General features: G+C 39.3%; 2 protein-coding genes across 2 annotated transcripts; one reads left to right on the forward strand and one right to left on the reverse strand.

Moving 5' to 3' along the window:
• Window positions 1-2,212: 2,212 nt before the first annotated feature.
• On the reverse strand, window positions 2,213-9,924 carry LOC122041708 (glucosamine inositolphosphorylceramide transferase 1-like). The gene is made up of 4 exons (XM_042601487.1): window positions 9,358-9,924; window positions 9,155-9,277; window positions 4,712-4,879; window positions 2,213-4,205 (listed from the first exon to the last, which is right to left on the reverse strand). Exons 1-4 carry the CDS (start codon window positions 9,658-9,660, stop codon window positions 2,550-2,552), a joined length of 2,250 nt encoding a protein of 749 aa, XP_042457421.1. The 5' UTR covers window positions 9,661-9,924; the 3' UTR covers window positions 2,213-2,549.
• A 6,527-nt stretch (window positions 9,925-16,451) lies between these two features.
• On the forward strand, window positions 16,452-22,252 carry LOC122041709 (glycine dehydrogenase (decarboxylating), mitochondrial-like). The gene is made up of 15 exons (XM_042601488.1): window positions 16,452-17,856; window positions 18,128-18,373; window positions 18,479-18,556; window positions 18,626-18,726; window positions 19,009-19,204; window positions 19,287-19,412; window positions 19,508-19,693; window positions 19,822-19,935; window positions 20,495-20,647; window positions 20,835-21,023; window positions 21,217-21,294; window positions 21,378-21,503; window positions 21,587-21,685; window positions 21,753-21,870; window positions 21,953-22,252. The coding sequence occupies exons 1-15, from the start codon at window positions 16,648-16,650 to the stop codon at window positions 22,045-22,047; spliced, it is 3,114 nt and encodes a 1,037-aa protein (XP_042457422.1). The 5' UTR covers window positions 16,452-16,647; the 3' UTR covers window positions 22,048-22,252.
• The last annotated feature ends 248 nt before the right edge of the window (window positions 22,253-22,500 follow it).

The raw sequence follows: 22,500 nt of genomic DNA on the forward strand, positions 1-22,500 counted from the left end.
CAAACACAAGAGGCATTAGATTCTAGTTTTTCGAATTTGTTATTCGAGTTTATGTTTTTTTTTATTTTTCGAATTTATGATTCGATTGTTCCTTTTGGTTAAACCTAGAGTTATATAAGGAAATTAAATATTAGCTTTCCTTAAAAGGCTTTGTCTTGGAAGTAGTGGTTGCTCCCATATCCAAGAACGCCTAGTGCCTCGTCATGTTTAACCTGGAAGTCAATTTTAGAAATTAATATTTAATTGAATTTATAACATAGGTGAATTTGGATCAATAATGTTAAGTTCCGCTTGCGATCCAAGTCTAAATCATTAATAACAGATAAGTTAAATTTGGAATCAATAATGTTAAGTTCCGTTTGCAATTCCTAATTTAACTTCTAAAGAACCCAATAGGTTATTTAGGAAATGTTCAACACTTGTACAAAATTTTTGTACAGTGGAACCGGTATGATCTTCCTAGGATTCATCAACAGTTAGGACTTTGTCTTGCCTAATCCTCAAATTAGGACTTTGCCTTGCCTAACCTCTGAGTTAGGACTTTGCCCTTACATAACCTTCAGTTAGGATTTTGCCTTACTTAACATCCAGTTAGGACTTTACTCTTGTCTAACCCTCTAGTTAGGACTTTGCTAGTCAAATATTCAGTCCTTCACGGCCTACTTGATTTTTCTCTTATATATCATCAAGTATTTGGTCAACCTTAACCTATTTGATTTCTTTCAGATATTTTCTAAACATATTGGCCAAATATCGAAACTCAAACTCAAATTCACTTCAACTTAGTCAAACTAGTCGACCAAAAACCAAGGAACGATTGCACTAACAATCTTCCAACAGTTCGTGGCAAGCTGAGAAAGTACTCAATTGCTATTACGGACAAACCACCGAGCAGAAATGCACGGCGAAGAGAAGATTTGGAGGAACGAAGGTGGAGGGAAATCTTTGTTATTAGTTTTGTCTAACTCTTGATTGCAACCTCCTTAGATAGGAACTGAGACTTTTGTAGTATTCAATGGTCGAATTAAAGCCATTTATTGTCCATTAACCTGTCCAGCTCAAACATATGGAGGTTACAGATTCTTTATTAATCATCGATTAGTGCATCTATTACATTTGAACGACAAGCAGAAATATTCAAGTGGCAAAACGTTGGTTCATTCACTTGGATAAATTTTACCTCTACCAGTCCGGCATTCAACGCACATAGATTATGCTCGAACATGAGTCAACTTCGTTCAGTGCAATCTCAACCTTAGATTTACACCGCCTATGGACCTACGCGTGGAAGAAAGTCTCTCTTTATACATTTGTTCACAACTATAATACTTATGAAATAATATAAACTAGTTAATATACCTTGAAACTTTCATTATAGGACTAAAATCATATTTACTCCAATATATGGTTAAAATCATATTGACAATGGAGTGTCTTTTACTCTATCACTTTTACATTCATATGTATCCAACAAAATGAACATATAATATAATGAGGAATTAAGCGAATTTTGTTTTATAATTAATTTTTATTATTATGATCATTTGTGAGTTAACTTTAATTCTTATAATTAAAATCTTCAAATTATAAAATATATTTATAACATCTTAATTTATTTCTCTCATTTTATTACCTATTTTTTCCGTGGTTTACCATTCTATCAGAAGTTATCATCTAACTTTACATAAAACATATAATATCTAATGAGATTATTATTGATGGCGATATTTAAAATAAAAAATTAATAGAAAAAATATAAAATAATTTAACGTCCCACCTAAACTCGAATCATTTAAAACAGTATGTTTCTAAAAAAATGTCTTTAAATTTGCATTTCATTCATAAAAAAAAAAACCATTCAAACCAAATATAAACTAACTCATTTAAACTAAAATAAATTTAAATCATTAAAAAAAAATTAAAATTTAGAACATCTGTTGAAAAATTCTCAACTTTTACGTGAGAATTTGTCAAAGTAAAATCCACAACAATTAAATAAACACAGTTTAATAATAATGATTTGGCTGGATAATTTACAACTGCTGACGCCTTCAAGTTTAAATCACCACAATTAAAGCTGAAAAATGGTACTAAATACTACAATTATGCAATAGTTACCTAACCAGAATCAAAGGCGAGAATATTGAGTAAATGCACGCAACAACCGAGTTCTGATGTGGCTGATTTTACTTTGCATTAAAAAATCATGACATTAGAGAAAAAAATAATAATGTATTTTGGCCGATAAAAAATATTACATGAGAGCAACAAAGTACGGTAGAAATACAAGCAACTTATAAGTAGAGGCTACATCTTAAACCGGAAACCTAAGCAGCTCCGGCAAGAACAAGAGAAGGACAGAGCATCAGTGCATATCTCATGTCGCAATAAGGATCTGTCTTTGAGATCAGTTAACCAACCTTCATCAGATGATCTGCTACTCATCTTGGAAATGTGTGAGGACTTAATCTTTGCGAAATCTTTGTTCTGGAGTTGGCATGAACACAACACTAGTATCGAACCAAATATAGTAGATTCCAGATCGTTGTCTATCTATCCCAACCATCCACCCTAGTACCAAATTCCCACCTTGAGGGAAGAGAACCATACAAGGATAAGAACTTGGATAAGCAGTTTGTTCTAATGTCATAGTGCACCTGGGTGTTGCGACTAATTGCAGCAGTTGACAGCTTTGAAGTATCGATAGCCCATGCAGGATGAACATACTCCACGGTCCGCACTGCACTGGCATTAGCATACAAGAAATTCATCAACAAGTCCTCGCAGTTGAAAGAATGATCAACAAAGTTTCTTCCCTCTCTTGCTATCTCGCTCCAATATTTATTGAAAGCATACTCACTGTCCATGAAAGCAGCACCAGTGAGGATAACATTGTAACCGTTCTTCCCCCTGGCATATCTCTCGTTTCTATACTGCAATGGGCTGCCATCAATTAATCGTGGATAGAAACCAACGAGTCTCTCAGGATTCTCCCTCCACACCCTAAAGCCCTTCTCTATATCATTGCACGTCATCAATATATCATCGTCTAGCTCAAGAACTGCTCTTGTTTTGATTAGAGGGTCCACCTTGAATCTGTTGTTAAGAGAATTCTGCTCTTCCACACGTATCCTCACAGGCACAGCTGAGTCAAACTCACTCTCGCTTGGGGGCTTTCCTTTATTCCATACAACTACAATTTCTCTTACTGATTCACATTGGGAGTAGTGTTTCACATAAAGCTTCAAATTCCAAAGCCGAGCTTCGTAAGTCATTGTGACCATTGTAAATTGAGAATATTGGCCCTCATAGATGTAAGCTTCTTCAGCTCCATTACCTTCCGTTAGAAAATGGACAGACATGCACACAAAAGATATGCCAAGAAGAACAAGTAAGCTGAGGACTAGCTTGCCGGTGCATGTTTTTGGATTTACCCTTGACCTGATGGAAGAACCATAGCTTTTAATGCATGTAATGTATCTTCGGGCCCTGAAGTTCATATGCATACGAGTTCTAAGCCAAGAATATTCATGTCTTCTATTAGATGCCATACAACAATTTGCTGCACCTACCAGGATGGACATGACCATGACCAGGAAAAACAACAGCAGGGTGTATGTGCAACCTGTGATAAAACGCCTTATGGAATCACCAGAAGGAACACGGTCTCCATCCATAACTGCAATCCAATTTCCTGAAGGAAGCTGCTGAGTATCTAAGTGGTGATGTCTGATGCCATTCCAGGCATTTCGACCTTTCTTTGATTCTTCAATCCTCAGATTGGCAGGAACTTCCTGGAATTCTTCTTTATTTAGTTTTTCAATTTTGTAAATCTGCAACCTTCTGCCATATGTCTCACTACAGTCCTGGCCCAAACGGTACAAAGAACCTTCATATATAAAGGGTCTTCCACCATTTCGAGCTCCTAAACTTTTGTCAATTCTGTAGATCGGATTTCTGGGATGTTGCTTCCAAGGGCCAAGAGGTGAGCTACTGTACCAGATTTCAAGCTCAGCATTCTTCTCAACACCAAATCTACTAAAATCTGAACCAAAGAGCCAATAGTTACCCTCATACTGAATCAGGGAAGCATCTATAAGAGGCTTCCTTATGATAACCTTCTCCAAAGTCCATTTAAGTGGAAATTTTACAGCTCGGTAGAGTCGAAGTTCACCCTTTTTGTTCCCCTCAGGCATCATATAAATCTGAAAGATCATTGAAGTGGAATATTAGGTACAATATATAAACACCAATAGTATTTTGGTTATGATATTAATTTCTAGAACAAGGGAATGATCTTTTTGAAGCTAACCTGAACTTCACATTTGAGAATAATCTACAACTTTGTTATGAAAAGTGCTACAATTCAAGTTAATTAAATGGTTAATATATTTTTGTTTATTGAACACGCTAGAATGAACCTAACAAAGGAACACTATCAGTAATTTCATAAAACCAATAATTTGTACTACCTTAAAATGATAAAAAAAAATACTAAACTACCTTAAAATGATAAAAAAAAAAAAAAAATACTAAACTACCTTAAAATGATAAAAAAAAATACTCCTATCTTTACTTGATTAATTTAATAAAACACAATTGACAATTAATTTCATGGCAGTTGAAAATAAACATATCTTCAATTTATGATTTGTTCCTAATCCTAATAGGTCATTATTGTGAAAAAACAAAGATGACAGGTTTTATTTACTTGGTTCTGATAGCTGAAAACAAACGGATAAGACAAATGCCAAGGCTCCTCTAAAGCAATGCCCAGAAATTCCCAGGTGCCTCCATGATCAAAGCTTCTTGCAACACCAATATCACCTTTCATAGCAGTGGTACTTTTTGACTCAAAGAATAAGTACAGAACAGAGTCCTGAACAAAATGAACTGCATCAAATAAAATTACATTTACATAGCATTAAAAAAACAGACATAGAACATCCAATGATACATGCATATCAGAGTTAGGCAGTAAAAGAACAATTAGAACACAATTCCCAGGACTTGTAAATCATAACACCATTCTTCAAAATCAATCACGAATAGCAGAAAATGAAATTAGCACTCTGTGGATGTCAGAGATCATCTGACATCAAAAGATAAGCACATAAATTTGCATGTGTTTGCTTCTATTGACTTATTTACACCCAGCTAAGAGTTCATATTCTGAACTATGTTGAGCCAACCAAAGGAAAACAAGGAAGCACACAGCATATAATAATGTACAGATAAATATAAAGAGAACCAAATTTGAATATATGAGAAAACAAGCAAATATACTGATACCAAGAAATAACACAGTAAAGAGTTTTGGGGAAAAAAAGAATTAGGAACTAAAATAATCCATTAAAGATTTCATTTTGAAGGCACACACATGACCTACCAGCCCAACAGTCCAAGTTCATATGGTATAGCAGTTTCTTCATGACAATTTGTTGTTCTAGGCCACTTCTATCTGTTGCACAATTGACTATGATCAAAGATTGACAAAAGCTCATTCATGAGACGCAATCATACAATTATTTTTCAAGATGAACTTCACATCAGATGAAGGTACTCAACCAGCAATTGCTATATTGGAGTTCACATTCCATTCTGAAAAACATATCCAAGGGTTGCCCAAGAGTGCACAATTGCATTAAAAGCAAGCCTCAAAGAATATCTTCAAAGGTAAGATGGTAAATTGTGATAGGAGAGAAGAATAACCATAGTAGATGTTATAATTTAACTGGGATTAAAAATGTTTGTGCCAATCCACTGGAGTTATTCTACAAAAGGAAATGCAGGAAATAATTGGTAGATGCTCAAGCAAATACCCACCATACTGGATTTCTTACAATATGTGCTCGCAATTAAAAAGATTGCCTTAGTGAATATAGTTTTTATAAAAGGTAGAACTTAGCCCCTAAAGTGAGCTCGATTAGGCCTCTCAAGTTTAGCCAAATAAGAATAAACTTGATGCATCACGAAAATCAAGTCATCGAACCTCATAGAGAAAGACATAATATTAATTCAAAGAAGATAAATTTCAAGGTTCTAGACTTCTTTTATTCCGACAACAAATGCAAAAACAATAATTCTAAAAAAAAAAAAAGGCAGCCCGGTGCACGAAGCTTCCGCCATGCGGGGCCCCGGGGAAGGATCCATTGTATGTAACCTTACCCTGCTTTTTACAAGAGGCTGCTTCCAGGATTCGAACCCGTGAAAATCTGATAAACTTAATTGTAATTATAATTATTCCCTATTTACTACCAAAATGGAAAATGCTAATTGACTTTAAATTAATAAATGAAAAAAAAAACAAATTTAAACTCTGTTACGAACATCAATCTTGAATAATTCTTCAATTTGTTTCCTTTGATTGCAGATGTGCCAATCTCAGACTATGCTTCAATTAGACACCAATCTTGAATGATTCATCAATTTATTTTTAATTGCAGATGTGTTAATCTCATATTATTCTGCAATTAGACGCCAATCTCAAATGACTCTTCAGTTTGCTTCCTTTAATCATAGATGCGTCAATGAATCTCATATTGTCTTTAATTTTTTTTTTTCTAATTTAGTTTATTTCTCCAAATTTAACTCCTTTCCTTATTGCATTAGAACTGTCTATATCTCCAATGAATCGACCGTCACTAATAAAAAATTAGAGCAATTTAGAACAGTTTTGAACAGAACAAATGACAACTTACTAGAATCTAAAATGTGGGAGCGGGAGCGGGAGCGGGAGCGGGAGCGGGAGCGGGAGCTAGGAGTGAGGCATTTAAGACTTAAGAGAGGCAAACTATAACAAAGTTTACTTCAAAGTAATATTCTTGATCGGAATTCGAGGTTTGTTAATCAGTCATCATTTACCAATATGCGAACATAACATTATTTTAGATTTTGGTAACTAAAAAAACCAGACTGTCTGATTTTGGATAACAATTGTTCTACGTGGCATACAAGTTCAAAAACTTCAACTAGGAATAGCTTGAGAGATATGAGACCGGAGCACATGGATTTCTAATATGGAAATGCAAGACTTGTTTTTCCCATCAAACCTAGTTGTGGCTTCAACCTTAGAGATAACAAAAAAAGCCTCATTACAGTTGGCAAGGGACATATTGATGTAGTACCAAACTAGAATAATCTTATACAAAGAATAAAACATGAAGAAAATGTTATTATGCAAAGATGAGATAACATGGGGGAATTGAGTCCCTTTTAAAGCTCCAGCCAAAACAAAACTAGGAGAAAATCTATCAAAATACCCTTGTCTAAAATTTAAAATAAATAATTCCCTGACTTGCATTACTCTCACCCACCAAGGAGACCTCGCCTTCACGCCAATTGCCAACATCTTTGTTAGTTCATTGTTTCCAAGCGCAAGGAACCATTGCATCTCTAGGTCTAGTCAATATACCTTTTTGGTCATCTTTCTTTGGTCACCTGCACAAAGAGTGAGGAACCGATATATTTTCTTTCTTTTTCTTCCCTTATTCTCTTCCTTTTGGATCACCCCTTTCAATAAATAAGAAAACAACACATCTAACCATGAGGAGCAAAAGGTGTCTCATTTACACAGCTGCCACTGAGTATAAATATGATAGCATTGAGATTGATGGCACCATGTGTGACCTTTGACAATCTCAAAACTAAATTAGTCAATTCTCTAATTTGAAAATTAAACCAATATTTCATTAAGTTCAAAATTTAAACAAATATACATTAGAATCTATTTTATCACACAATAAGTGACAGTGGGAATCAATATAAATGTTTTTCGTTGAGTCATTATGGGACTACTTAGGCTAATGAATGCATAGTTTGCATTCACATATCTTACATAGCTGTGTTTTAGTCTGCAGGGTGCATTAGCATATCTTTTACAATAACCATTAGTTAATGCAATTCTTCTAATATCAACGTGTCTCTCTTGTATATAGAGTAGAACACTCAACATGATGGATAAAGGTAGGGAAAAAACTAAATCTTTGACTCAGAATGTAACTATAATATATACATACTTGTAGATAGTTTAATAGAATTGCTCTAAGAAATTTTATCAATTGATAAAAGAGAAACTTGCATTTGTAATTTATCTGTATGTTGATCTAATTTTGTATGTTATTTTGTGCTCTTAGGGTAATATGAGGCTACATCAGAATTAATGGCATGTTAAATGCTTATTTTATCAATTGATGAAAGAGAAATCTGTATTTCTAATTTTTTTTCCTTATGTTGATATAATTTAGGTTGCTCTTGTTGATAGTCCGAGTCTATGTCATGATTACTGGAATGTTAAATTTTCTTAAAGATGATGAACTATAAGGGGACTCTTTAGAAGACTCAAAGGATTATTAGAGGGCTCTTTAGTCAATCTCTGTGTGATGTGTGAGCGATCAACAAAAAGATTGCATTACAAGGCATGGAGAACACATAAACAAACTAAATTCAGAACTCGACTTTACTACCAAATTGTTACAGTACAAAAATCAAATAATCTCATATGTAAATCAAAACACATTAAAAATTATTATTATGCAACCAATGAGATATCCATGGAGGGATTGATTCACTTTTAAAGGCTCTAATCCCAAAAAAAAACTAGGACATAGATTAGATAACAAAATAGGAAAGAAATCCAACCTAAACTAAAATTTTACCAAAATTATGCTACACTCCTAAACAAGACAATTACCAATTTAAAAAATATCTTCAGTGACTTAACCTCCTAGACAAGAGAACATACCAAAATAAACCCTTGCATGTCTAAACTTAAGAATGAAATAAACCCCCTATATATATACTCTTTCACTAATGGCCAAGGCATCAAACCGTTCTTCTTTTAGATTCAAAGCACAGAAGATATATCTTAGACTTAGCAGACATACACTTTATCAGATTTGAAAAAGATGTCAAGAACTCATTTTTCTTTTAGGTTCCAACTCAGAAGCGGCATCTTATACTCAGGTATATAAAAGTAAAGTAGACTATTTAGATAATGGTATCTGAAGTATAAGGTGTGCCCTAAATTTGTATTCCCAATCAATGAGCTTTCTTTATTTGTAAATGAACTCTAAGCAACTTGATGAATCGTACCGGTGTAAACTGTTAAGACCTTTACCAATTAACAAACAGTGGAGAAAAACTGAACTCGAACCTGAAGATAAAGAAACGGATCCGCAACAAAATTGCTAGGATATCCTGCACTTGATGGCGCCGCACAAGTTAGCACGGGATTGGCAATCGGCCAAGCGGAACTGTTAGGGTTGCTGCTCCCATGCTGTAGGAAAGAAAAGCCATCATAACCGCAAGCTCGAACAAGACACCGGCTTCTAGACATAGACGAGCTTCCTTACGTACCAATTCGATGGGGGAAAGCGAGAAGGGGCTCTTTCCGTAGAAGACGCCGACGGACCAGGAGCCCTCGCTGTCCGGACGGCACCCGACGAGGGCCGGATCGGGGGTGCGTCGAGATGCAGAGACGACGAACCAGTAGAAGACGACGGCGACGAGCCCGGATGCGGTCATAGAGCCGAGGAGGAAGGCCACGGGGAAGGGGGATCGGCCGAGGAAGCTCCAGCCCCGCGCCAGCCCGATCCGCGGCGACATGGAGCCCCAAAAGCCCCTAGAGCGGACCGGCCTCACGCTCTTCTTCTCCCCCATCTGCGCAATCCAAGCCCTGACATTCCCGATCTGAGGGCGAGGCGTCTCCTCCCTCGAATGCGAGCTGAGGAAGAGGACAAGGAAGCAGGTGGGAGATATTATTCAAATGCCTGCCGAGGGAGGAGCGGGCGGCAGTCGGGGGAGGAGCGACCAAGGGGAGGCGCGGACGACAGGAAGGACAGAGAGGACGACGAATGTTGACTCCCACACAGCTCTGAGCATCGTGAGGGGCGACATGGCCGAGGAAGCCGTTTCGCCTTTTTTTGAGTTGTGTCAGATTCGATGCGCCTAAGCGATAGAGGGGCTATATCTTAATCAGCCCGGCCCAGTAGCTTTTGCAGGCCGACGGGCCAATCCTCCTCCTGGCAAATTCGAACTCGTGGCTTTAATACGCACCTAGACCACGACCTGATCCCAAGATATTGTAAGTGGATAAATGATAAGGGACATTTACATTAGCGTATGGATTGAACAACTATTATATTAATCTAAAAGTGTTAGGATATCTACGTTGTCTCCCAAATATCTGTAGTTCGAATTCCAATTATAATATATTTGTAGGAATTTTTTCTCCAAATAGAAGGCATAATTAAAGGATACTGAGCTTCTGAACTGACCGTCACGTGTGCTTCCCGATTTATTCTGATGACCGGTGAAAAATTTTCAGAGGATCAGATCAATCACCCCAGATATAATCAGACTAATTGGGATTTTTTTTTTTTTTTTTTTTAAGCTCAGAACAAATCAAATCGGTTTTAGTCGGTATTCTGGTTATTAATTTAATGTCTTGGGAGCATCGCAATAACGAAGTAATAACACGCCTAATGTTGAATTACTCGATAAAGACATTTGATGTCTCTTGAAGTGTCAGTTGCTTTTATTGTTGATGGTCCCTGGAAATGTGTGGCATTGGCCGCAGCCCGATAGATTACGTGATTTATTCCTAGTCCAATGAATCTCCATCAGTTTTAATGTTTGTTTATTTATTTATTTATAGTTTTTTTTTGCAAAAATTAAAAGAATCCTCCTATTTTTGTTATAGTTAAAAAAATATATATATTTTTTAAAATACACCTCATTCAATTTTTCATTTTAAAAATTCTTTTATTCTAATTGCTTTTGTCAGAATTAATATAATATAAAAGTAACTTTAATTATAACTACTCCGGTTTCAAATAAATTTAGTCAATCTCTATAAATTATAATAATTTTGATTACAATTATTATAATAATACTGAAAATAAATAATATTTTCAGATGTCTTTTTTATGTTTTCTAAAATACAATCGTGTTATTTCACGTATTTAACTTTTTATAATACTCAAATCAATTAATATTCTCATAATAATACTCTATGGCTGATGAAACTATAGAATTTCAAATCATTTAAAATTAAATCAATAAACTTCCGAAAAACCTTCTCAATAAATTTTACCTTATATATCTGAATTTTATAGTGTTAAACTAAGAGTAATAAATTTTAAAATTTATAAAGATTTAATATAATTTATCACAAGTTCATTATAAAATTTAAGACAGTGATGTTTACTAACCAACATTACTAGGTGGATTCTTATGACTCATTTGATTAAAAAAATATATAACTTTTGAATTTTCAAATAGTTTAGGTTCATCAGTTATTTTTAGATAAAACTAATTAAAAGACTTAGTAGTGAACTTCGAATCATTTAAAATCAAAATTAATATATTTTTGTAAATCTCTTTAGTATATTTATGTCCCCAGATTTAAATTCGATACAATAAATTGAGAGTAGTAATTTTTTTTTAACTTATAAAGGCTTGATAAAAATTTATCACAAACTCATTATCAGGCCTTGGACAATGATAGTCATTATTCAACACCATTGATCCTGTCCGGGCGCTGAGTCAACGGACGCTGGGGACGTGGCGCTCTCCTCTATCTTCGACCAGCTGAACAGATCTCCGGCGAACCTGCAAGGAAGTCGAGCCGGGAAGGGGTTCCCGGCGACGACTCTCTGACGCTCAAATCAGGCAAGAGGAAAACGATGAAGTGGCTCCAAAGATAAGAGATCATGTACCTCCGGCGAAGTCTGAGGACTCTTATATAAAGCTGTTGGGGGGGGGGGGGCTTATGCACACCTACCGAGGCGTACACATATCCTTTACCATACCTTAGTATGGGCTTACCAGAGGAGCATGCCTGACACCATACTGCTACAGTCCGAGCACCTCTCTGATGGGACAGCAGAACCTTCCGTCGTAGGATTCTGCGTATGGCTTGGTCGTCGAACATGCATGTTGTCAGAAGATGCTCCCAATGTCCCCTTGTCCTTGCCTCTTTTTTACCCGAGCCGAGCGTCCATCCGCTTGGCAGGCATCGGTCCGACCGGGCATAGGTATCGGTCCGACCGGGCATAGGTATCGGTCCGACCGGGCATAGGTATCGGTCCGACCGGAAAGATTTCACTCCATCGCGTGCTTGACTGAGACTGTTTCTTCACAGCATTGATGCTTTACGCCTCGGCCGCTACTTGCTCGGCCCGGCGATCCTGTTCACCATAAGCGTCGGAAACCCGACTCCCCGTCGGGTTGTCTTTGATTCCGCCCGGATCCGTTCGGCCGGTTGACCCGATCCTTTTCCGATCGGATGGACCTCATGCTGACCCTTTTGACTTCTGACCTTCATGTGTCATTGGCTCCCCACAAAGGGGGCCCCCATCCTTACTGCCGGATCAACCATCAAACAGGTTCCTAGGATTCCCCTGTTTCAAAAGATATCAAACTTTCAAAAAAAGGTAGATCCGCTACCTTAGCGGCCCCCCTAGTGTCGGCCCCACGGATATGGAGGGAGGTTCATGCAGGTACACAGGACATAGGCGCATGGCGGGGTAAACCCCAGGTCGTCAGTTCCTGAGAATCAAATTTTCAAATTTTTGAATGATGTAGATTCATAAATCAGTTCTGTCCGAAACTAGTTGATAGGCATAAGGACTCTAAATTATTTTAAACCAAAATCAATATATTCTCGGAAACATCCTTCGTATATTTATGCGGTCTGATTTGAATTTGATAGTGCACATGTCCTTTACCATACCTTAGTATGGGCTTACCAGAGGAGCATGCCTGACACCATACTGCTACAGTCCGAGCACCTCTCTGATGGGACAGCAGAACCTTCCGTCGTAGGATTCTGCGTATGGCTTGGTCGTCGAACATGCATGTTGTCAGAAGATGCTCCCAATGTCCCCTTGTCCTTGCCTCTTTTTTACCCGAGCCGAGCGTCCATCCGCTTGGCAGGCATCGGTCCGACCGGGCATAGGTATCGGTCCGACCGGGCATAGGTATCGGTCCGACCGGGCATAGGTATCGGTCCGACCGGAAAGATTTCACTCCATCGCGTGCTTGACTGAGACTGTTTCTTCACAGCATTGATGCTTTACGCCTCGGCCGCTACTTGCTCGGCCCGGCGATCCTGTTCACCATAAGCGTCGGAAACCCGACTCCCCGTCGGGTTGTCTTTGATTCCGCCCGGATCCGTTCGGCCGGTTGACCCGATCCTTCTCCGATCGGATGGACCTCATGCTGACCCTTTTGACTTCTGACCTTCATGTGTCATTGGCTCCCCACAAAGGGGGCCCCCATCCTTACTGCCGGATCAACCATCAAACAGGTTCCTAGGATTCCCCTGTTTCAAAAGATATCAAACTTTCAAAAAAAGGTAGATCCGCTACCTTAGCGGCCCCCCTAGTGTCGGCCCCACGGATATGGAGGGAGGTTCATGCAGGTACACAGGACATAGGCGCATGGCGGGGTAAACCCCAGGTCGTCAGTTCCTGAGAATCAAATTTTCAAATTTTTGAATGATGTAGATTCATAAATCAGTTCTGTCCGAAACTAGTTGATAGGCATAAGGACTCTAAATTATTTTAAACCAAAATCAATATATTCTCGGAAACATCCTTCGTATATTTATGCGGTCTGATTTGAATTTGATAGTGCACATGTCCTTTACCATACCTTAGTATGGGCTTACCAGAGGAGCATGCCTGACACCATACTGCTACAGTCCGAGCACCTCTCTGATGGGACAGCAGAACCTTCCGTCGTAGGATTCTGCGTATGGCTTGGTCGTCGAACATGCATGTTGTCAGAAGATGCTCCCAATGTCCCCTTGTCCTTGCCTCTTTTTTACCCGAGCCGAGCGTCCATCCGCTTGGCAGGCATCGGTCCGACCGGGCATAGGTATCGGTCCGACCGGGCATAGGTATCGGTCCGACCGGGCATAGGTATCGGTCCGACCGGAAAGATTTCACTCCATCGCGTGCTTGACTGAGACTGTTTCTTCACAGCATTGATGCTTTACGCCTCGGCCGCTACTTGCTCGGCCCGGCGATCCTGTTCACCATAAGCGTCGGAAACCCGACTCCCCGTCGGGTTGTCTTTGATTCCGCCCGGATCCGTTCGGCCGGTTGACCCGATCCTTCTCCGATCGGATGGACCTCATGCTGACCCTTTTGACTTCTGACCTTCATGTGTCATTGGCTCCCCACAAAGGGGGCCCCCATCCTTACTGCCGGATCAACCATCAAACAGGTTCCTAGGATTCCCCTGTTTCAAAAGATATCAAACTTTCAAAAAAAGGTAGATCCGCTACCTTAGCGGCCCCCCTAGTGTCGGCCCCACGGATATGGAGGGAGGTTCATGCAGGTACACAGGACATAGGCGCATGGCGGGGTAAACCCCAGGTCGTCAGTTCCTGAGAATCAAATTTTCAAATTTTTGAATGATGTAGATTCATAAATCAGTTCTGTCCGAAACTAGTTGATAGGCATAAGGACTCTAAATTATTTTAAACCAAAATCAATATATTCTCGGAAACATCCTTCGTATATTTATGCGGTCTGATTTGAATTTGATAGTGCAAATTGAGAACAATAAATTTTTGAATGAGTAAAATAAAAATATATAAAAAAATCCCATGATTATTTCATGGAAAAAATTATTGAATTTAGGTCCATGGGCAAAATTACATTAAAGAGATTTCCAAAAGTATATTGATTTAGTTTGAAGTTATTGAGTTTTCTAGATTCATAATTAGCTTAGACAAAATTAGCTAATAGTACGAAAGAAAGAGGAGAGGTATTTTGAGAATATGCTACATGATTGGGATATTATGAAAGTTAGATACATGAAAAGAGAAATCCCTAAATATGATTCAATAAGATGTCATATTTTAGGTCTCTTCGGATGGGTCTAATGGTTAGCACATGAGGTGTTGTCACAATAAGGTATGAGATTTGAATCCTCCCTTATGTGCTAGTTAATATTCTAAAGGCTAGTAGCCGTCCGTGATTTACCTCCTCTGTGTGCCAATAATAAAAATACAGTATTTTATTTAACCGCATGAGGAAGTTTTAGTATTAGCTATTTTACGTACCCCACTATCATAATTCCAAAAATATGTATCATATTTTCATTATACCCTCATTTTTTTTCACATTCAAAATTTCCTTGCTATGTTCAAATTTTTTTCTCAACTAGTTCAAAAATTTAGTGCTCTCAATTTAGATCGTGACTTAAGGCTATTAATACATTAGTTTTGATTTGAATTAATTCAAAATTCTCTAAGTCCATCAACCAATTTAGTTTGAAATTATTGATAGATAAACCTACACAATTTAAAATTTTAAACGTTTAATATTTTTTTGAACTCAGGAGAGTGCTAAGAAATCATTATTGTCCAAGACCTTATCAGGTTAAAAATTCATTGCTATTAATTTATGCTATTAAATTTATGTTAAAGGGCATGAATACATTATTGAGGCTTTCAAAAATATATTAATTTTAATTTGAATTGATTCAGAATCATCTAGATCATCAATTAATTTCGGACTAGACTAGTTAACGGACCTATACAATTAAAATTTTTTAAAGTTTATTATTTTTTATTAATAAGCATCAGTGTCCTAGATTTATAATGAGTTAGTGATAAAATTTATTAAGTCTTAATAAATTTAAAAATGTACTGTTCTTAAATTTAATTTAGATACCAGGACATAGATAAATTAAAAAGATTTGCAGAAGTGCATTAGTCTGGATTTGAACGGGCTAATAAAAAATTTGGTAAATAAAAAAAAATTGAAAGGAGGGATATAACGATAAATGTTTTTAGAAATATGAAAGTTTGTTCACGGGCAATTAATACTGAAACTTTCTCCCAAAATAAGATAGATACATCGTTTTTATTTTCACGATCGTGCGCCACCACTGGATTTTGTTCGGATCTCGCTTGGGTTGGCTCCACCCAATCCAGGGATAGACCATGGGAGGATTTTTCCTCCACCCAAATTTTGTGCGGTTCTCGAAATCGATAAGCCGCCTGTGATCGTTCACTCGCCGCGCCACCACCCCACTGCTCCCCCCGGCCCCCGTCCACTAGATTGGTTTTTTCCGGCTCGGCATTTTGGCAGACGGGTTCCGTGCATGGCGTTCGGCTCCCGTCGCTCCTCGTCCATCCATCTCCCATCCATTCGCTCCGCCTCCCGTTCCGCACGAGGCATATCGCCTCATGCGTTCGAACGCAGCGCGCACACGCATGTCGTGATGTCGCTCTGCGTCAGCCTTCCTCGTCGCCTTCTGTCGCCAATGCCTACCACTTGCTTTGTCCAGTGGTTGAACCCCACCACCGCTCCACACCTACTTGCTCACCCAGATTCGAGTTAGATCTGGATCTGAAACCTCAAAAATTGGTATTTTTTTCTTAAAAATGGCGATTTTGAGGATTTGTTGTTGCCGAAATATAAGGAGGGGCGTTGGCGATATTGTAGCAGGCGGAGTCGGAGGAGAGGAAGAGCTCTGTGGCTATCGCTCTTTCTTCTTTCTCACCGCTTGTCTCTTGAGTGTTATAGAAGAGCGGGGCAGGGAGATTGTTGTTTATTGGGAGGAAAGATTTAATCTTGTGTGGTGTAAAAAGGAAATCTTTGTCGGTGTTTTCTAGGTTTTACGATGGAGCGCGCGCGAAAGCTGGCTGGTCGGGGGATTCTACGGGGCTTGATCTCGCAGACAAGGTCGTCGACGGGGACGCCCGCCGGCACGCGCCAGATATCTTCGCTTGCGCCGTCTTCGGTCTTTCCGGCTGGAAATTCTCTCTTCCGGCCCACCGCCGCCGAGTCCTTGCTCCGCAATGGCCAATCCCGGTCCATCTCCGTCGAAGCCCTCCGCCCCTCCGACACCTTTCCTCGCCGCCACAACTCCGCCACGCCCGAGGAGCAATCCACCATGGCGACATCTTGCGGCTTCCCCTCACTCGAAGCCTTAATCGACGCAACCGTGCCCAAATCCATCCGCCTCCCCGGAATGAAGTTCTCGAAGTTCGACGCTGGACTCACGGAGTCTGAGATGATCGATCATATGAGCCGCCTCGCCTCCAAGAACAAGGTGTTCAAGTCCTTCATCGGGATGGGATACTACAACACCTTCGTCCCCGCCGTCATCCTCCGCAACATCATGGAGAACCCGGCGTGGTACACGCAGTACACCCCCTACCAGGCCGAGATAGCCCAGGGACGCCTCGAATCGCTTCTCAATTACCAGACCATGATTTCCGACCTCACCGCCCTCCCGATGTCCAACGCCTCCCTCCTCGACGAGGGCACCGCTGCCGCAGAGGCCATGGCGATGTGCAACAACATCCAGAAGGCTAAGAAGAAGACCTTCATAATCGCCTCGAACTGCCACCCACAGACTATCGACATCTGCAAGACCAGGGCCGACGGGTTCGACATCAAGGTCGTGGTCTCCGACCTCAAGGACTTCGATTACAGGTCAAACGATGTGTGCGGAGTCCTTGTTCAGTACCCCGGCACTGAAGGTGAGATCTTGGACTACGGGGAGTTCATCAAGAACGCGCACGCTCACGGCGTCAAGGTGGTGATGGCGACAGACCTGCTTGCACTGACCTTGCTTAAGCCCCCGGGTGAGCTCGGGGCCGACATCGTCGTTGGATCTGCACAGAGGTTTGGAGTTCCGATGGGCTACGGTGGTCCACATGCAGCGTTCCTGGCGACGTCGCAGGAGTATAAGAGGATGATGCCCGGCAGAATCATTGGAGTCAGTGTTGACTCCACTGGCAAGCCGGCACTGCGGATGGCAATGCAGACAAGGGAGCAGCATATTAGGAGAGACAAGGCCACCAGCAACATCTGCACTGCTCAGGTTTCAAATCTCTTCAAGCTACTCCCATAAATATTTGTTCCATTTCACTTAACATGATTGCAATCCTTCATTCATGAAAATAATTATTCAATGTTGTCGATAATGACAAATGAGAGCTCAGTATAGGATTCCAGTGATATAGTTTACCTAGAATTATAGGAACCTCCAAATGTATTCAGATTAATTGTTTGTGGCTTTCTTTTTGTTCTTGTTTTACATGTTTCATCTATTAATATATTTATTGTAATGCAAATCTTGAACTGTGTAACAGGCATTGCTTGCAAACATGGCCGCAATGTATGCTGTCTACCATGGCCCTGAAGGCCTCAAAGCTATTGCCCAGAGGGTCCATGGTCTTGCTGGAGCCTTTGCACTTGGATTAAAGAAGCTAGGGACTGTGACTGTTCAAGACCTTCCATTCTTTGATACAGTAAAAGTCCATTCTTCTGATGCAAATGCAATTGCTGAAGAGGCATGCAAGAATGAAATTAATCTCCGGGTCGTCAACTCCAAAACGGTATGTTCTATCATCAAATCTGTTAGTTGAACATATGACACTTAGATATAAGTATGCAACATACTCTATATACTGAATTCTTAAGTATTTTTTCTATATTTTCAGATAACTGTGTCCTTTGATGAGACAACAACCATTGAGGATGTTGATAGGCTTCTCAAAGTTTTTAATCGTGGCAAGCCTGTAAGTATCTACAGTGAAAATACTTTTTCCTATGTGAGTTACGTAACTAATTTTGGTTGAAATTCTCAGATCAACTTCACTGCAGAGTCACTAGCTCCAGAAATACAGACATCTATTCCAAAGGGCCTTGTCAGAGAAAGTCCATTTTTGACACACCAAATCTTTAACTTGTATGCAATTTATTATTTCTCTAAAAGCTAGTTGCCTCATAGAGTTTAAAGGGCAGCCCCACAAAGTTCCCGCTAATGCGGGGTCCCAGGGAAGGGTTGGACCATATTAGGTCAATTGTACACAGCCTTACCTTGCATTTTGCAAAAGGCTATTTACGTGACTCGAACCCATGACCTCAAGTCAAGGTCACATGACAACAATTTTACTATTACGCCAAAGCTCCCTTTCAATTAGTTGCCTCATATAGTTTATTCACACTTATTCTTTTCTTTATTCTTCAGGTATCACACAGAACATGAGCTACTGCGGTATCTCCACAAGCTACAATCCAAAGATCTTTCTTTATGCCACAGTATGATCCCTCTTGGATCTTGCACAATGAAACTCAATGCTACTGCAGAGATGATGCCTGTGACTTGGCCTAGCTTTGCGAATCTTCACCCTTTTGCCCCTACTGACCAGACTCAAGGATACCAAGTAATATGTATTTTATTTTCTCTATCCTGTTTGAAGTATGAGCCCAACTTTCTACTTACCCTTGTTGTTTGGTTTGTGACAGGAAATGTTTGATGATCTTGGTCAGCTTCTGTGTAAAATCACTGGATTTGATTCTTTCTCATTGCAACCAAATGCTGGTGCTGCCGGTGAATATGCTGGGCTCATGGTCATTCGTGCTTACCATTTTGTATGTCATCTGGAAGTTGAGACAACTAAGTTAAGAAATTAACTATTAAGATTTAGACTTTATCATTTATGTGCTTCCTTGGTAAAATCTTTTAGTCAAGAGGAGATAGCCATCGTAATGTCTGCATCATTCCCGTTTCTGCTCATGGGACAAATCCGGCAAGTGCAGCTATGTGTGGAATGAAGATTGTTGCTGTTGGAACAGATTCCAAGGGTAATATTAACATAGAAGAATTAAGAAAAGCAGCTGAGGCCAACAAGAACAATTTGTCTGCTCTGATGGTAAGAAAGATGTACCCTTGATTTGCATGTTGTAATATTAGGCATTAAGAGGATTTAATTCTATCATTTATCAGAAGTATTTTATTTTATTATATTTGTGCTTCACGTATTGATTTGTTTCGCTCCAGGTTACCTACCCATCTACTCATGGAGTCTATGAAGAAGGCATTGATGAAATTTGCAAGATTATCCATGACAATGGCGGACAGGTTTACATGGATGGTGCTAACATGAATGCTCAGGTCTGTCATTCAATCCTTGGATGCCCTGAAGCCAGTTGTTCGAGTTTCTATTATCTAGAAAGTAATATAACGTAGTTGTAGATAAACTGTATGCTAAATGCCTTGGCCAATGGCTTCTAGGCAAATGCACAGTTGGGATCATTGTGCATAGCTCATGGCGTGACAATGCCTTGCCCTACTTGTTATTCCAATTCAGTAATGTTTTGGAAGTCTACTTAAGTTATTTTGTAAAATGAGGATTGCTAATTCTCCTTTTGTTCAATTTCTCTTAAGATAACTTTCTTCCTAGACATCTGAAAAAATGGCGATAAGTTAAAACAATATGACTATCTTAAGTTTGATCATTTTGGTCCAGTAGTTTAATTTTTTTGTAAAGCCTACTATTCTCTTCAATTAGTTAGTTTTAATGTAGTATGTTAGAAATTAAGATAAAAATTTAGCTCCGTCTCATAATGCTTAAAAAAGGATCAGTTGGGATTAATACATGCCTTCTTAGGTGTTGACGGTATGTATTTCTGGAAGTTGCAAATCTTAATGTCCATTCTTATGTTTTATTCAGGTCGGCCTCACTAGTCCAGGCTTTATTGGAGCCGACGTCTGCCATCTTAACCTCCACAAGACATTTTGCATTCCACACGGCGGAGGTGGCCCAGGAATGGGACCCATTGGAGTGAAGAAGCATTTGGCTCCATTTTTACCATCACACCCCGTGGTATGCTTTTTTCAGCTCTCAGCATTGGACTTTGTATTATTGTTGCACAGTTGTTTGAGACACTGCGTTTTCTATGTCTCATCTCTGTATTCTCTTGATGACATCTGAGTAAAATAAAGGGATTTATGCTTTGTGTTGTTTTATAATACTCGATATTTGATTGATTCCCTCTTTTTTGTGACCTTAGGTGCCTACTGGTGGGATACCTCTCCCTGAGAAGACCCAGCCACTTGGTGCGATATCTGCAGCACCATGGGGATCTGCACTCATTCTGCCAATCTCATACACATACATAGCCATGATGGGTTCCAAGGGGTTAACCGAAGCTTCAAAGATTGCGATACTCAATGCGAACTACATGGCAAAGCGCCTCGAGGTAACTTTTGATTTACACTATTTAGTGCTAAGCCGTGTGAATGTTCATGTCCTTCAAAGAATGCTGATTTTATTTGAAACTCTACAAGGAAATGTAAAGAAACTAGATGATGACTAAAAATCATTTTTTTCCAAATTATATTTGTTTCAGCCATTCTGTTTTAGGCTCTCTAACCATTTTATATTTACTGCAGAACTATTATCCTATTCTTTTCCGAGGAGTCAATGGAACCGTTGCTCATGAATTCATTGTAGACTTGAGGGGGTTCAAGGTTCTTAAAATGAATTTATCGCCATCCATACGAACTTGTAAAATACGTTTGATTCTGATGTCTATAAATTCCAACCATTGCAGACTACTGCTGGTATTGAGCCTGAAGATGTTGCCAAGCGTCTAATGGATTACGGATTCCATGCGCCAACGATGTCTTGGCCAGTGCCAGGGACACTCATGATCGAACCCACAGAGAGCGAAAGCAAGGTATCAATCTACTACCATTTCTTGCTTCCTCAAATGTATCTTATAGACCATCACTTTAAGCAATGATGTTCATATACCTTCAGGCAGAGTTAGACAGGTTCTGCGACACCCTTATTTCCATCAGGGAAGAAATTGCACAGATTGAGAGTGGAAAAGCTGATATTAACAACAATGTTTTGAAGGTATCGGAGCATTTTGAGTAATCGTTTCTCCCTTGAGATTGATATTAACAACAAATGCTATCTGTAGGGTGCTCCTCATCCTCCTTCATTGCTAATGGCCGATACCTGGAGCAAACCCTACTCGAGGGAGTACGCAGCTTTCCCTGCCGCATGGCTCCGAGGCGCCAAGTTCTGGCCAACTACAGGTACTTGATTACCCAGTCATCTCTTTGATTGGCATCAAGAGAAACAGACTGTGACCAGTGTTTGCTGTGGTTTACTTAACAGGGCGTGTCGATAATGTGTACGGCGACCGAAACCTCATCTGCACTCTTCTTCCTGTGTCGCAAATGGCTGAAGAAGATGCAGCTGCTACTGCCTAAGACATTGGCAACCATTGCACCGTCCCCTGGTCACTACTTTAGGTTGTACATATGCAATGTGGGAACACTAGTTCCTTCCATGAAACTACCAAAACACTTTCCTCTTGCTTAATATGTTGCTCTCTCTGCAACTTATTCCAAACTTTCTTCTGTAGAATTCTGTCAATTTACAAATCAATGACGAATGATATCATGTTCTAGCTCTTCTTCTAAGTGGTTTTAGGTGTGGTACAGTGATAAACTATTTAAAAGAATAAATAAGAAAATAAAATTTGAATTTTAAATGAGAATAAAACATTTTTGAGTGTGTAAATTGTGCTTTGAATTTAGGCCAAACAAATGAAGGAATTAGCCGTGATATTTGAATTATTAAAAATAAAATAAAATAAAAAATTAATTTAAAGATGTAATTTTTATTCAAAATCAGCAGCTGCCAATTTGCCAAAATAATAA

The sequence above is a fragment of the Zingiber officinale genome, chromosome 2A, assembly GCF_018446385.1.
Source record: "Zingiber officinale cultivar Zhangliang chromosome 2A, Zo_v1.1, whole genome shotgun sequence".
Classification (NCBI taxonomy): domain Eukaryota; kingdom Viridiplantae; phylum Streptophyta; class Magnoliopsida; order Zingiberales; family Zingiberaceae; genus Zingiber; species Zingiber officinale.

What these genes read in the sequence shown, in the direction of transcription:
- LOC122041708 (XM_042601487.1), bottom strand. Translation starts at nt 9,660, where the DNA reads ATGGGGGAGAAGAAGAGCGTGAGGCCGGTCCGCTCTAGGGGCTTTTGG. An exon ending in CGCTTTCCCCCATCGAATTG is followed by an intron (nt 9,278 to 9,357) that starts GTACGTAAGGAA and finishes TCTTTCCTACAG; the next exon opens with CATGGGAGCAGCAACCCTAA. An exon ending in TTTTCAGCTATCAGAACCAA is followed by an intron (nt 4,206 to 4,711) that starts GTAAATAAAACC and finishes ATGATCTTTCAG; the next exon opens with ATTTATATGATGCCTGAGGG.
- LOC122041709 (XM_042601488.1), top strand. Translation starts at nt 16,648, where the DNA reads ATGGAGCGCGCGCGAAAGCTGGCTGGTCGGGGGATTCTACGGGGCTTG. An exon ending in GCAACATCTGCACTGCTCAG is followed by an intron (nt 17,857 to 18,127) that starts GTTTCAAATCTC and finishes ACTGTGTAACAG; the next exon opens with GCATTGCTTGCAAACATGGC. An exon ending in ACCAGACTCAAGGATACCAA is followed by an intron (nt 19,205 to 19,286) that starts GTAATATGTATT and finishes GGTTTGTGACAG; the next exon opens with GAAATGTTTGATGATCTTGG.